This window comes from Semicossyphus pulcher, unplaced genomic scaffold (genome assembly GCF_022749685.1).
Source record: "Semicossyphus pulcher isolate SPU_LCO1_2020_fin unplaced genomic scaffold, fSemPul1.0.p SCAF_20, whole genome shotgun sequence".
NCBI classification, from domain to species: Eukaryota; Metazoa; Chordata; class Actinopteri; order Labriformes; family Labridae; genus Semicossyphus; species Semicossyphus pulcher.
The window spans coordinates 3,582,271-3,598,369 of NW_027211694.1; the positions used below are offsets into that span (position 1 = coordinate 3,582,271).

Genomic DNA, 16,099 nt, shown 5'->3' on the forward strand with positions numbered 1-16,099 from the left:
GAAACATGCCAGATGTGATGTCTTTTCTTGCTTTTATTTGCATGTTCAAACCTTAAAAATATCTGATTCCAGCCATGAATCAGATTTGAGGATTAATGTTTGCAGCGTGAATGAAGCCATGAAGTGTTGTAAGGGAAAGAAACACTGAATACTTTCATGTTTTATCACTTGTTGTGCATAAAAATGATCAAATTCATTGTTAAAATACTTCATGTGCAGTTTTAATTATATGTTTGTGTTTGCAAGCACTGCATGCATCTACACATGCACGCTGCTCTCTGGTGATGACTCAGAAATAATTCACATGTCGTGTGCTCAGTTTCCACACTTTGATTATGAATTTGTGTCTTAGTGTCGGCTCTTTGTGTTTTCATGTGTTTGCAGCCATCAAGGAGAAACACAGCGACTGGACAGAGTTCCTCGTTCAGGATCTGACCGGCTCCAGGACGGCACCCGCCAACCTGCTGGAGGGGGTGAGTGGATCATCACTCAGAGGGGAGGAGGGGAATCAATTGTTACAACTGTTCTACATCAATTAAAATCAAAACACAACTTTATTTTAAGGTTTGTCCCTGCTGACCGAGAGGAACAGACGGAGCTTAAAGTGCAATTTCACTGTCTGAGGCAAACATAAAGACGTTGCCTGCAAAAATAATGTTGCAGCCATTGCAGCAAGTTTTGCAGCCGCTACTCTTTAAGATGCAAGAATATGTATTTAAAAAGGAGGATTTTTAGTGGGTAAAAAACACCAGAATTACCCAGTTGCTTAATAGGATGCTATAGAGTGCAAACTAGGGATAGACCGATTATCGGCGCCGATATTTGGCATTTTGACGCATATCGGCATCGGGGTTTTTTTGGGTTTTTTTTAATCTGACGGCCGATAAGATTCATTTCTTTGCAAATTTTATTTAACTTTGTTTTATTTACTTTATAAAACTTCAGGAAGTTATTTATTTATTTAAATTTTCAGTTAACTTTATAAGAGATGCTGCTGACCCTGGGAACTCCCTGCGCTTTTTGTTTGTTTGTTTAATAAACATGTGCTTAAAGGCATTTAAACAAAGTTAAGTGTTGGAGTTTGTATTATTCAAAATTTTGACGCCAATATTTTCACTTTTACAGCAAATGAATATCGGCTCCAAATATCGGTTATCGGCCTCCTTGACTACTAATAATCGGTATCGGTATCGGCCCTGAAAAAACCATATCGGTCTATCTCTTATGTAAAATAAAGGCTTTTTAATTCTACATAAATCCTACAGAATGCCTTGGATGGTTTTTTGATGGACAGTTGCATTTTCCAGTTAAAATTTTTCACCCTTGCAAAGACCCCTATACAAAATGAATTTACCACAGCAAACCCGAAGTATCCAAAGAGCACCTGTTATTTCAGGCTGTTCAAAGAGATTCAGAGGAAGTTTTTACAGAAAGGATACGAGCTGTAAAAACCTGCATCTTTAAAACTGATCCGTCATTACTTCCTCTAAAAATTAATTTCACGTGTTTTTGTCAAGTTCGTCCTATTAAGATTCCTGTCTTAGATTTAATGCAAAAAAAACCCCAAAAATGTCTATTTTTCAGCTTACCAAGTTCAAGCTTGCTGGATAATATGATCAGGTTAAACCAGGAGAAACGGCTAAACCAATTAAATGCTCTACCTTCTTGATCTTCCTTCAGATATTTGAATAAATGAAGCCCTTCCTTTGTGTCTCTCTCTCAGCCTCTGCGGGGTAAGAACACGGTGGATCTGATCGTGGAGGGCTCAGTGTTGGAGCTCCAGGACGTCTCGGACCCGTTCCTCTACTGGCCCGTCGGAGTCGTCCAGAACGTGGGAGGGAGGCTCCGTCTGCGCTACGCCGGCCTCTCTGAGGAGCACCAGGCTCAGGACGCCTGGCTGTTCTACCTGGATGTGAGGCTCCGCCCACTCGGCTGGGCTGAGGAGAACCGTCTCGCCTTAGAGCCGCCCACAGGTAATGAACTCATCTGCTCTCACCTTTTATTCACTGTCAGCCTGTTGGAGCTTTGAAAACTTAATTACTATTATGAGTTTGAAACTTTAATGATGTTTCTGTTCAACTCGTTTGTCTATTCAAGTTACGTTGGCTCAGACTTTAAACAGGTTCAACTGCTGTGGTGCTTTCAACGGCCTGTGCCTATTTCCTCCCCTAGATCTCACCTTTTATTAAATTAAGATTTTAACTTTAAATCAGGTTTAAATCAGAGCTAAAACTATATTTATTTTAATTTTAAATGAATCCTCCTTTTCTTTACATTATTATTCTCTTAATGTTTATTCGATATTTCATAAAATGTCAGAAAATGCAGAGTCTATGGTGTTGTCTTGGAATTGCTTGTTTGGTCCGACCAGACTGCTGATTATTTTTCTCAATCCAAACTAAATTGCATCAAACAAGCTCGGTTTAATAAAAAATGAGATAAAATATAAATTAATTGTTGATTTTTATGTTCTTGTATGTCCCAATGTTTTAAAACATAAAGTAATGATGCAGCTTAAATAAACATTACAGCTGTAACAATTTTACTGAGTGATAATAAAAACGCTAACTGTAAGTATTTTAGTAAGAGTATCACGCCAACCTATCTCTCCTCTCTGCAGGCCTCCAGTCTTTGAAGAGCGCCCCCGACTGGCAGCAGGCTCTGGAGGACGCTCAAGAGGACGGACAGAAGAACCCGCTACCGCTAGAGGTGTTCAAGGTGAGTTCAAACACCTCTCTGCTCTCTGTGTGTGTGTGTGTGTGTGTTTGTTGTTGGCATGGAGCCAGACTGCAGGACTACCTGCATGAGATGAGCTCTATTGTTTCCACTGTTACCTCTATTGTCTGATACCGACACTGGGAAAATAATAATAATGTTATTTTCTTACAGGCCTTTAATTTCTGAATCATTTCAGGTTTCTGTGAATGAATTATCTGATTTGTCACTAATGACGAAAGAAAAGCTCAGTTTGAATTGAAGAATTTCTTATTCTCTGCAGAGGTCACACATCATCACAAATGACATCATCACATGAAGGACATTTTATTGAACTGAATTAAAGTCAACCTCCTGAAACAGCTAAATAAATAATCTCTGGTCGTAAAATTACATATTACTTTTTTTTTTTTTTACCAAGCCTAAATGTCACTCCTCACCTTTGCCTTCATTTCTTATGCACGCGAACATGAATATGCAAATAAAACCCGACTCTATTCAAATATCAACCCACTCCTCCGCTTGCAAAAAAAACTGTGCATATCTGCTCTGAATGAGTCGCTGCAGACAAACAGACTGTGTTTTAGCGAGCTAACCGAGTAGCACAAAACAAACAGATTTAATCAAGAAGCGAGGGAGGAGACAACCCTGCGAGTAAACTGATCATTCCTTAGATTTGTGACACATGAAACCACGCCTGTCTTAATCTACACTGCATCTTCAACTGGACAAGTTTAACCATTACTGTAAAGTACTTTTATATGAGGATAAGGCCTTTGGTATTAAAGGTATCAGTTTTCATAGGAGATGGGTTAAGGTGCTCTTTTAATGTCTAGTTTTGTGTCGTGTTTGTTTTGAGGGTGGGGGATGTATTTAGTACTCTTTTAATGTCTTCCTACTATTTAATTATTTTACTTACCTGCCCGGGGACTACGGGCGGAAAATGGCAATCTGCTAACATCCGGTGCAATATATCTTTCCTTGTTTTATATAAGGTTAAAGTCCCTGCTCAAATAAAGAAACATAAAAAGACAGATGTAGTCTATAGGGCCACTGGGAAAAAGAAATTAAGGTCCAATAAATGTTTTAATTTTTTTTTATATACGGAGAGACAAAGTCAGAATTCTGACTTTTTTTAAAAAGTTTTTATACTGAGAAAAAAAGTCAGAATTCGGAGAAAAAAAGTCAGAATTCTGAGATTAAAGTCAGAATTCCGAGAAAAAGAGAATTCCGAGAAAATACAGAGAAAAAGAGAATTCTGACTTTTTTCTCCGAATTCTGACTTTTTTTCTCCGAAAAAAAAAATAAAAAAAAATGTTTTTTTCCCCAGTGGCCCTAATCTTCTTTCGTAAGTCTACGAGGTTTGGCTGCACGATTAAAATCCCTCTTGAGAATCGTACTTTTGTGCAGTATTACTCATGCATGATAATCGCGCTGTCCTTTGCATGAGCAGGGAGACATCCCTGAAACAAAGCTTCCTAGATCCAAACAACAGAAACAAAACTACATCTTATGTGTGACGGAGATGAAAGAGCAGCACTTTGAAGACTTCCAACGGCAATAACAAGAATGACATGAAAACTCTGTGACCAAAACACAGTCAAAGCAACAAAAAGGCTGCAATAAGTCCAATTCATCCACCTTCAAAGAATAAGCAGTGTTTATACCACTGCTCTAATCTTCTTGCATAACATAATGGGATGAAGCCAGAAAATCCCAGCCCCCAGATCACAACAGCATCCACAACTATGACAGTGCAAATCTGAGAAGATGTCAGCTTATTTTCACGCTCAGTCTATTATTATTTCCTTCATAATCAAAGCCCCTACTGCGGACACACCCACTGTCTGGCACAGTCCGTCTTTCCTCGAACAATACACCAAAAACTAAACAGGAAGGGACGTGTCTCCGGTTGTTTTAGACTGAATGGAAGACGCGGCCACACGGCTGATCAAACAAACAATTCATCCACTTAAAAAAATATCCGAGATAGTTACAAATGTCATCAGTAAGAAGCATAAAGCATAGTTCTTAGGCCTCATGATCACCACTTCATAACGTGGGAATAAAACCCCTCCTCGTCCGTTACACGCCCACCCAGCAGGGTTTTCCTGACCCACATTGTCTCACGCGTGTGTGCGTTAATGAAAGTGGAGCACATTCGTCTAACGTGTTGACTTTACTGTGTCAGGACCACGTGGACCTGCCCGAACACTCCTTCAAGACGGGGATGAAGCTGGAGATGGTTTCTCCGCGGGAGCAGCTCCACATCTGCCCCGTTTCTGTCGCCAAGGTGAGTCGAGCTGAAACACTGAAATGTTTATTAAAAATAAAAATTCAAGCAGACTCCACCCAGCTCTTTTTTTTTTGATGCTTCAGTGGATTTGTGGATGTTTCTGCCCAGAAGAAGCCTTGTTACTCAATGCGCAATGCGGACTCTTTTTTGGATATCGTCTCATGTTTTTTTTTTACAGTGTTTCCAACTATAAATTAAGACTGAACATTTTAGTTTTGAGTAATAAAATTACCTTTACTGTTCTGTAGTTGTAAAGATATAAATATATAGATATATGTGTGCTTTATGTTACATAACAATACATGTAGACTCGATCTGTTTTTGGAATAAAGCAGCTTATAATTGATATTTTGTGCAGTATTCAACAGTCATACCAATTAAATAGGAAAGCTCATTTGAACTTAGATCACTGTGACATTTTAATTTTTTCTTAATGTAAAGAAAACATAGATTTTCAGTAGAGATAGACCGATATGGTTTTTTCAGGGCCGATACCGATACCGATTATTAGTGGTCAAGGAGGCCGATAACCGATATTTGAAGCCGATATTCATTTGCAGTAAAAAAGAAAATATTGGCGTCAAAATTTTGAATAATACAAACTCCAACACTTAACTTTGTTTAAATGCCTTGAAGCATATGCATCAGAGCCTAAATAACCCAGTTTTAAATTGATCTCTTATCGACCGTCGGATTAAAAAAAGAAAAAAAGGCCGATATGCGTCAAAATGCCGAATATCGGCCCGGCCGATAATCGGTCTATCCCTAATTTTCAGTTATAACAGGTGCTATATTAAAGCTAAAGGTATATGTCGGCATGAGACAATTAAAAAATAATTCCAAAATTAATTTAACAAATGTTTTTTTCAAAGGTTAAAACAAATAATGCTACAAATATATAAATATATACATTTCAATAATGTTTAAAATTCACAAGTTTAAATTTTTCGGGGGCAAGTAATGAGCAATTTTTGTTAAAAATCCATTTAAAAACACTGGATCCTACATTTCCCATCATGCACCTCCCTAGCATCTTGCTATCATTTGAACCAAGCATAATTTAACAAAGACCAAATTTGTTCCTATAATAAACGTCTGTAATTAAAATGTTTTCTTTCACTTCCTCCTTCAGGTCTACAATGAGATCTACTTCCAGGTATCTCTGGATGATCTCTCCACTGATTCAAAGCCGCGGTTCGTGGTGTGTCACTCCGACTCACCTGGCATCCTGCCGGTCCAGTGGTGTCTGAAGAACGGCGTGACTCTGGAGCGACCTCGGGGCTACGAGGGCCAGGACTTCGACTGGGCCGACTACCTGAAGCAGAGTGGGACGGAGGCGGCCCCTGACGCCTGCTTCCCTGATGTAAGACTGGAGGAAGTTCAAAGCCACCAGACTCCATTGATAAAAACAGCCATTTTACTTTTACTTAACCAGAACATGGGAGCTGCTTGTCCACCGCTGCTTTGTTCTCTTTTTTGTGTTATTGTGTTGTGATGGATCAAAGCTAACGAAGTACAACACCTCGGTCACACAATAATACAAACAAACTAGAGACAGAGACCAGCATGTTCAGTGTTTTGTGAGTTAAAATTACTGTTTTTGTCAATGACGTTTGGTTGCTTTGAAGCGAGTGATGTAACGGACTTTTCTGGTTAAAAAAAATCATCTTCCTCTTTAAGGAAATGGTTTATCTCTGCAGGGATGCTTGCAGACACTGAGGATAGCAATCTGAGACTGCAAAAAAACAAGCACTTTGAGTCAACATACTTATATCAGATGCATTTTTCCAAATGATTATGCAGCAGCCAGCCAGCTAATCTTGCCGCTGCTTAGTTTTTGCACCTGTTAGAGAACCCAAAATGTGTAAAAAAAAATAGGGCCAAGGTAAAAAAATTCCAGCATTCTCCATGAAGATCCAGACGTAATATCTTCATCCATTAATAAGATATGCTTAAAAATACAGAGGTATCGTTTATTTGACCCTTTCTCTGCAGAGTGCATCATGCAATGAACCTGCAAAATCCCTGTTATTGCAGCTTGTAACAGGCCCTAAAAGGAGCCATGCTTTAGCTTATCTCAGGTTGGATCATTGTTCTTAATGTAAAATAAACCCTTCCCCTCTCTCTCTCTCTCTCTCCTCTCTCCTCCTGTGTGTGTGTGTGTGTGTGTGTGTGTGTGTGTGTGTGTGTGTGTCCGCTCAGACATGGCAGAACAGAGGCTTTGCCAAGGACATGTGGCTTGAGGCGGTGAACCCTCACCGGCCAGCGGAGGTGTGTGTGGCTCAGATCACACAGGTCAGAGGACGCCTGCTGTGGCTCCGACTGGAAGGTACAGACGTGCGTGTGTGTGTGTGTGTGCATGTGCGTGCCAAGGGAGGATTAAGTGTTGGGGGATAACGTGCCAGAGGACTCCTGCTGTGTCTCTGAAAAAAAAGTGTGTGTGTGTGCGTCTTTGTGTGTGTGACAGCTCCCTCACCCCTCCTCTCTCTCTCTCTCTCTGCTGTCTACCTGTCTCCAGGTGTGGCCAAGCCGCTGTCAGAGTGCCTCGTGGACGTCGAGTCCATGGACATCTTCCCTGTCGGCTGGTGCGAGGCCAACACTTACCCTCTGACCCCACCGCTCAAACCTGTCTGTACGTAAACACACACACACACACACACACACACACACACACACACACACACACACAGAAGATACACACACGTATTTAGCTGGGAGTGACAGCTGAATGCAGACTCTTTTTTTCCTGCAGGCCAGAAGCAGAAGAAGATAGCGGTGGTGCAGCCGGAGAAACAGTAAGAGAAATATTTATCAGAACTTATCACAGGTGGAGTTTGATTGATGTGCGGGTTTGACGGTTTACTGAATGCTGATGTATTTCTGAGCTGAAGCTGCCAATATTCTGCAGAGTGCTGCAGGGAGGATGCATTTTTGTAGGTCCTGGTTCCCTCGACTAAAGGTCATCGGGAGTTTTCAAATAAGTTTGGATTACTGCAGAAAATAAGCTCTGCAGGAAACAAAAGTTGACTTGTTTTTCCGTATATGAACATCCCGTATCCTCATTGTTTTAAGTCTATGTAATGTTGCACCTACACCACAGCTACACCACAGTCACATGACTTTAAAGTGACAACCACTAATGTCCCGGTTAACCTCTGTAGTCATATTAAGCTGCTTGTAAACAACTCGATTTAAAAAAGACTTTAACACCTCAAAGTTCGTGTATTTGCGCATTTACTGACTTTATTTATGTGACAGAAAATCCCTCGAGGTTGTGTCGAGCAAAGATCTTATTTCAGGCTTCTAACCAAAAGCCATTTTAGGGCCTGCGTCCACTAACCGCGTTTTTGGTGCTGGCAGCGGCCATGCTGCAAAAGTTGTATCGCAGCACTTCCACTTCCCTTGGTAGTGACCAGTAAGTGTGTTTTAAATTGTCCTGTATGCTTCATATTTGCTTTTATTCAACGTAATTTTACAAAGAAAACATTCAAACAGTGGAAAGGAATCGTGTCTTTCACAGTCTTTATTTGCAGCACTTGAGAATCACAGAAAAACATTTATTGTGGCATAGCAGCCCTCTTCGGTATCACAGATTTTGTGAATGATGATGATGAGAACTCTTTGTGTGAGGTCTGAAGGCCGAGGCAGCGGCTGAGGTCAAAGACGGTGTCGCTGTGCCCACTTTCTCCCCAGCATACTCCATCCCACCCACTTCTAAGGACGCCCTCAGCACCTTCAGAGGGCTCACAAATACAAAACAGAAAATGTTAGGAAAATCACAAAATTAGAAATAAATTTAAATGCGGTTCTTACTCACGTGAAAAAAATAAAAGGATTAGCTTCTCCTCCGCCATTGTTGTTGACAAAGTTGATGTCTAAAGTCCCGCCCCTTCTCGATTCTGACTGGTCGATGTGGCATTGATGAGCGCAGAGGTGTTCCAAAAGTTGAACTATTTTCAACTGAGAGTGCTGTGAGTACAGCGACAAAAAAACAGCTGACGCAGGGGGTGAAAACGCTGAACTGCATTGGTTTTGTTTAGAAAATAGGCAGCACAAAAAAACGCTGTTAGAGGACACAGGCCCTTAAAAAACATCGACTTGAGAAATGCAAAATGCTTTCTTATTCTTGCAGAACACCACACTGAAATTTGTTGAATGTTTTATTGATGGTTATAGTGTGCATTCTTTCTCCCTGTGCGTACCTTGCACATTCATTAGCTCCTCAGCATGTTTTCGAAGTGTTAAATGACGGTTAAGTGGAAAGTGAAACTGATGGATGCATGTGGTCAGTATTTCAGTCGATGCATCACTGTAAACCGACACGCAGCCTTCGTCTGTTTCACTTCAGCGCACTTAGAAAAATAGTTTTCTATCTTTCTACCTGCGAGCCAAAAAAAACTCAGCACAGGTTGCTTCAGAAACCCCTCCAGGCTCCTCTCCCTCACTCCCTCCCTCCCTCCCTCCCTCTGTCAATCTGAAGACATTAATTGAAACAGTGGCTTTTTAGAGCAGAAATTGCTTTCCCGGGGCGCTGATTGATTTTGTTGACAAATGACATGTTACACCGTCGGCTGGCGAACGCAGCCGCGGGAGGACGAGGAGGAGGGGGAGACATGGCAGGAGAAATATGAGGTCTTCAGCAGCACTTTGTCAGCTCTCTCATCCAACCGCTAACTCCATTTCTCACCTTCAGGGGGGAATCCTTTTATCAATAACCCCCCTTTCTGCCACTGTGTCCCCCCTTGCTGCTTCTGAACCCACGTGCCTCTAAATCTGACGGAAACCGTAGTAGCTGCAGAGAAGATTGATCGGCTAAACGAGCGATCGTTTGGCTGCTCTGTTGTTTCCTGCCTGATTACATCGGTTGGGATAATTTCATTGATTACTTTGACGCTATTGATTGCGTTTCTTTCCTGCAGGTTGGCTCCGTCCCAGCCGGTGGAGACGGCTCCTGTCAGCCTCTGCCAGCCCGTCGCCGTTGATCCAGGTAATCAAGAGCCAAGTTACACACGATTTATCTGCAGTAATTATTTCTAATGAGCTGCTGTGATGAAAGAGAGATCTTCATTTACCCTGCGCGCGTAAACATCACTTGTTTTTGTCTTCTGCAGAGTAAATGTTGGCTACATTAAGTAGTCTGGTGCACATAAGCTAAAAGCTTCTCTTATCTTTACTTAACATTTTAAGTTCTTGCAGGATATTTAACAAATAGTACTTAAAAGTGGAGTTTTTAAAGATCACAACAAAGAAGTTTCTGTTCTCTCTCAGGCTGCATCAGAGATGGATTTAAAATATACCCTACTATTTATAAGGTCAATAAAGGTTATTAATAAGCATTATGGTGCAAAAGAGTCAAACCTCTCTGCTCACTTAGAAATTCTCATCACTTTTATCATTTATTAGACAACTTTTTCCCAAAATATAATTGAGTTAAGGCTTTTGCCAATCAGTGTTGATGCTATCGATTCTACGACGCCAGGAAGAGTAGTTGCTGTCTTTGTAGCAGCCAAATAAATAAATGAAGACAAATAAATATGGAAAAAAGGATCTTATTTGGAAACTCATTATTAGCACATAAAGAAAGTTTTGTCATTTCCATCCATCCATCCCTTTCTTCCGCTTATCCGGGGTTGTGTCGCGTTCGCAGCAGGCTTAGCAAGTTGACCCAGACGTTTTCCAGCTCCTCCTGGGGGGATCCCGAGGCGTTCCCAGTCCAGGTGGGATATATAATTCCTCAAGCAAGCTCTGGGTCCGCCCTGGGGTCTCCTCCTAGTTTGCTGTGCCTGGAAAATCTCCACAGGGAGGCGCTCAGGAGGCATCCTAATCAGATGCGTGAACAACCTCAACTGGCTCCTTTCGATGCGAAGTAGTAGCGAGCTCCCTCCGGATGTCTGAGCTCCTTACCGTCTCTCTAAAGACCCTTTCCTAATGGTCAAAGAACCCCGCAAACAACCGGCTTTAGTGCTTAGTGGGAAAGGTTACAACCGGCATTCAGACCCCGGTCAAATGACTCTGCAGTAGACCCGGGTAATTATCGACTTGGCTCTGATCAGCAATGATGGGAACACAAAACCTGGCACGATGCTCTGACGCACACTGAAGTTCCGGCCGCTTTCGCGTAAACACAGAAGAACATACAGCGGCGAATTTGTTCTTTGTTTTGTGCAAGATGCAGCAACACTGGCAAGACAGTGAGGTGAGAGAGCTTCTTCTGATCCTTGGGGACGAAGAAATAAGGCGACAGGTTTCCGGCGCGCTTGTGTCGTCACGGTGACGCAGCAGAAAAGAGACCAAAAGCCGGATACTCCACTGGCAATGGGAAAAGACGCAATCGGCATTTATTAGCGGGTCTTCCCGGGTCTGAAAAACGTGGGTCAACGCGGGAAAGGGGTATCAGGTTGAGCCCAGACACCCTGCGGAGGAAACTCATTTTGGCTGCTTGTATCCATGACCCCATTGTGTCGGTCACTACCCAAAGCTCATGACCACAGATGAGGGTTGGAACGTAGAACCAACTGGTAAATTGAGAGCTCCCTCTTCACCATGGTACAACGCCCGCATTCCTGCTGAAGCTGCACCAACTCGTCTGCCAATCTCACGATCCATTTTACCCTCACTCGAGAGCATGACCCCGAGATGCTTGAACTCCTTCGCTTGGGGCAGTACCTGTCTTTCCACCAGAAGAGAGCAATCCATCAAACTGTGATTTGTTATCATGAAAGAGGCTTTAGGAATCATAATCCAACAGCGAACTCAAAGTGATCACAGTGATAATGTTATCTTAGTGGAGGAAAAGTCATGCTGGCGACAGAACGATCGCCCTGTTTGATTCAAACGATGATGAAAGAACAACAAGATGCAACATGTGGCTTCTCACTGCGGCCTGTTGAGTCTCATTTCCTCTTTGGTCTCTCACATAAAACAATACACTAAATATATATACAGAATGTTTCCCTTTGTGTTCACTGATCCTCATCCATCACTAAAGCTTTAGAGAACTGAAGCATTTTCCTGCTATCAGATTTTCTGCAGTGGAACTTGTACTCTCTCCGTTTGGCCGGTTGTCAGCTGGAACAAGAAATATGACACCCACAAACAACAACGCTGAGCAGCTTCCTTTTTTTCCCGAACACGATAAAGTGTAAAAGAAAATGTCAGCTTTGCTACGAGAGTTGGATTTTGTTGTCCATTTTCTATTATGTGTGTGTTACGATGCAGCTCTAAAACTTGTGGCAGCCAAACAGAGAAACAATCATGCAGGTTTAAGATAAGCTTTAGGGCTAAAAGCGTATCAAGCAAACCTATTCAGACATAACGCTGACATTTTAACACTGTAAACATCTGTAATCACGATGACCTTTAGCAGGTACTTCCGCATGTTTTTACAAGTCTCACAAAGCAATGGACGAATAAATCAGCTCCAGATACGTCTCTTTTAAAAGGGCCAGTTCGCTGATTTTCAACCACAGTCCTATTATCGGGCGCTTATGCCATTATGGTAGGAAACAAAATGCAGTTTCGCTCTGTGCCTTTGGAGGACGCTATCAGCTTCTCCAGTGGGCGCTGGAAAACCTGGGAGCTCCAAAAACTACACTTCCTCAATGTAGGACGCCCGCCTCTGATGTCATGTCTCGTTCAGAATCGTCAGGTTTGAAATGTAGACTGCAGACCTGAAGAGTTTTTAGACGATCCACCGGTATATTCTTGTCGTATTTCGGATTCTGTCCCGTCTGCAGCGATCAATGTCCTTGACTGGAAAGTGGTAGTATTTCACTCCAGCGTCTCTCGCTGGGTCGTTCCTTTCAGAGGGAGGGGTGCAATGCATGCTGGGTGTTGTAGGAATGTAGAACGGGCGAAACCACGAGCCGCAGCTTTCTCCACAGCTATTGGGCCGAATTCAAATATTATTGCTTCTATTGATTACAGAGAACACCAGCTTTGACTGACAGCGGCTTTTTTTGCTCCTTTAAGCTGCATCCCAATATTTCAGTAAAATACCTTAACCAATTAGATTAAATCAAATTCTGAAGATTTTCTGTTAAATGCTGCTGGAAGGCCGAGCATAGCTATGTAGGCGTATTTTTGGATGCATCTCTGCAGCCAAAGCATCCCGGACAGATGCAGCTATACTGCATGTTTTTGGTGCATCTGTATGTAAACAACATGTAACAGCGGAGCACAAAGAGAGCAGCGGGTTAAACGCTGTTTCCAGGAGACCCTTTGCCCTCCTTTGCTGGTTTAAAAACCTCCCACTCGCTCATGAATATTCATCAGCTCATCTAATTACTATTCACCCCGAGCTGTGGGGTTTCAGGTGCTGGCGGTAGTGCAGCATGTTTGTGTCGACCCTAATTTAGCCTTTTTCATTGTTGCATACAAAAATATGATAAACAATAAGAATAATTCAATATTCAGCGTCTTAGGCAGGAAAAGGTGGGCGTTAAGAGAACAATGAAAACTTATTTATGCACATTTTTAACCACAGTTTTGGTTATTTTTGAATGAGAAGTTTCTATATATTTTGCTTTATATTGATTTAGTGTGCTCTGATTTAGTTGATTAATCCTATGAGAAAGTTTGGAGCAAACATTGAGAGGTTGTTACTGACCTACGGCATGTTAACAAGTCTCCTGTCTCTCCTCTGTCCCAGGCTCGGCCAACAGATACTGCTGCTCCAAGATCTTTGTGAACCACCGCTGCTTCTCAGGACCATACCTCAACAAGGGACGCATCGCAGAGCTGCCACAGGCCGTCGGACCCGGGAAGTGCACGCTGGTCCTCAAAGAGGTGAGACAAACAGAGGTAGAGGTGCAGAGACGGAGAGGAGCAGGTTTAATCAGAGGGGGAGGAGGGGTGGTAGAGATTCAAGGAGGGAGGAGGTGAGACAGCGATGTCTTGTTAACCACCTGCAGTTTCCCAGCAGAGCCTTCGTTTTAATGTGAGGAGCTGTCAGTCAAGTGTGTTTACACATACACACCGCCACCGCTCGGCAAAACAGACTCTTAATTTCTCCAGGGACTGTTTGTGTACAAGGAGGTGCACTTTTTGTGTGTGTGTGTCCACAGTTTACAAAAGAGGATCCGTGTTTGTCCTTCAAGTTTTGTTCCTTCATGTTCATCGTTTCGTCTGATTCCTCTTCAAGTTTTTAACGTGAACTTTGAGTTTATTTATTTTTTTCTAATCTGAGCTCTGCGTCTGCCTCCAGCTGCTGAGCATGCTGATCAACGCCGCCTACAAGCCCGGGCGAGTCCTGAAGGAGCTGCAGGAGCTGGAGGATCCGAGCTGGGACTGCCAGGAGGAGACCCTCAAAGCCAAGTGAGGAAACTATAAACACAGAAGTGCAGGAGGGAGAGCGCTCACCTGAATAGGCTGAATTTATTTCAGCTTTGATTTTATAAAATGACGTGCCCTACTGGCTTTAATGGTTAATGTATACTATATCGTAACAAGCTGTCACCTCTTCCTCGCTGTTCAAACCCAGTCGCAGGCCTCACATAAGAGCCTCTCTGTCCCTATGAGTCCACTTAGCAGCCCCTCCATTGAATTTTTGATGTGATTTTTTTGTTGCTGCAGTGGTTTCTGTGAGGTCCACATTTTCCTCCACTGCCGGCTGCACGCAGAGACCAAATTATTCCACAGCTCCGGGCTGCATGCTCCATGTTTTCTAATCAAAAACGGCCCCATTTTTCTGGCTGCAGCGAGGAAGAATCGGCCAGTCAGAGGTTGTAGTGAGTCACCTGCGGCGGGCTGCACGGCACAGTGATCACATTCATGCATGAGTGTTTTGACGACTCAACAAAGGAGTTACTCTATTTTCTGCTGCATTTGCTGCCCATGGAGCCAAGTCATGTCTGACTCTGTTTGTAGAAGCACTAAATCAACAACAACAAAAAACATGTCAGAATTCTTGTTTGTTTTATTTTAATTGGCTCTTATGTTTAGAGGGTTTTTGCAGGAATCTCAACCTGATTTGTTCTCAGCAGTTTTTACATTTTGTAAGATTGAGTTTTTCCCAACTGTTCCTTTTTGTTGCAATCCCTCAACTGCAGCAAAAAAAGGACAGTTTTTCTTTGGAAAACATGCACTGGATTTGACTTACTCACACTGGTGAAGCTTTATTTTAAAGTGGTAATCGCAAAGATCTCAGTTTCGTTCTCTTTGGCGCCACCTGTGGCGATAAACAGTAATTGCAGGAGCACACTTCCCAGATATCCAGACAGTGCTGCATGTGTGACGTCCACGGTTGGCTCCGGTTGTAACTCTTGATTTTCCTGGCTGACGGGCGCTTTCCTTTTCAGACTGTTTGCTTCATCTGAGCGTCGAGTTTGTTTCTTTTTCTTTGGATTTTCACTTCTTGTTGAAGTTGTATCTGTAGTCATCCATCTTTTCTTTGTTTGTTCAGCCATAGTAGATTACTGTTTACTTGCAACACTTGGAGAGAGCGGAAAAGCAGCCGCTTAGCTCCGCCTACCCTCTCTGGCAGACCAACCACTGCTGGCTGATGGAAAAGCGTCACTAACTGGGCGCCGCTTGGGATTTTTTTCCCAGACACCCAGTCTGTAATACTGCAAAGGCAAAGGCTTTCATCAGTGGGCCACAGGCTCAATCACCATTGTGTTACCTCATTCAGTGATAGATAGAGACTTAACAGACATTTATTTACATGAAAATCTATAAGATTACTTTAAATCATGCAGGCTGAAAGTGCATCAATCAATAAAATTTTTTAAAGACTTCTTAGTTACATAAAACAGTAGGGAGCTCTTTTTCTGCCTTCTTTCTTGTTATTTAAGTTTTTAAGCTGTAAAATGATCAAAAAAGAGTAAAAACTAACTTTGCACAAAATCCTCAGTAAGATTTGGTCCCACAAAGTCTGACTCAGAACAGCCACATGGGATTGCAGATCAGATTTGTCCTTGAGCTCTGCACACAGACCAGCTCACCTCTCGTCACCTTCACCATTAAATGTAAAATTGAAGAAGTGACCCTGCGTCACACTCCTCCCTCCTCCAGTAGACGATCTAAATTCCCGCCGGCTCCCCTAAAACAGCCCTCTTTCACATCATTGCTGCGCAAGCAATCATCGTT

The 16,099-nt window shown here is 42.4% G+C and overlaps 1 protein-coding gene across 7 annotated transcripts in view; it reads left to right on the plus strand.

The window, feature by feature from the left end:
- Window positions 1–16,099, plus strand: part of sfmbt2 (Scm like with four mbt domains 2) — a 57,035-nt gene that overhangs the window by 35,916 nt on the left and 5,020 nt on the right. For 4 of the 7 annotated variants that reach the window (XM_069671037.1, XM_069671041.1, XM_069671040.1 and 1 more), the window contains 11 exons: window positions 385–473; window positions 1,724–1,973; window positions 2,621–2,718; window positions 4,907–5,008; window positions 6,144–6,374; window positions 7,214–7,340; window positions 7,530–7,643; window positions 7,746–7,806; window positions 9,931–9,998; window positions 13,662–13,798; window positions 14,217–14,326. In XM_069671037.1, the coding sequence (XP_069527138.1) occupies window positions 385–473; window positions 1,724–1,973; window positions 2,621–2,718; window positions 4,907–5,008; window positions 6,144–6,374; window positions 7,214–7,340; window positions 7,530–7,643; window positions 7,746–7,806; window positions 9,931–9,998; window positions 13,662–13,798; window positions 14,217–14,326 (1,387 nt within the window). The remainder of the gene's footprint in view (window positions 1–384; window positions 474–1,723; window positions 1,974–2,620; window positions 2,719–4,906; window positions 5,009–6,143; window positions 6,375–7,213; window positions 7,341–7,529; window positions 7,644–7,745; window positions 7,807–9,930; window positions 9,999–13,661; window positions 13,799–14,216; window positions 14,327–16,099) is intronic. The other 3 variants (XM_069671039.1, XM_069671043.1, XM_069671042.1) reach the window with 1 other exon arrangement.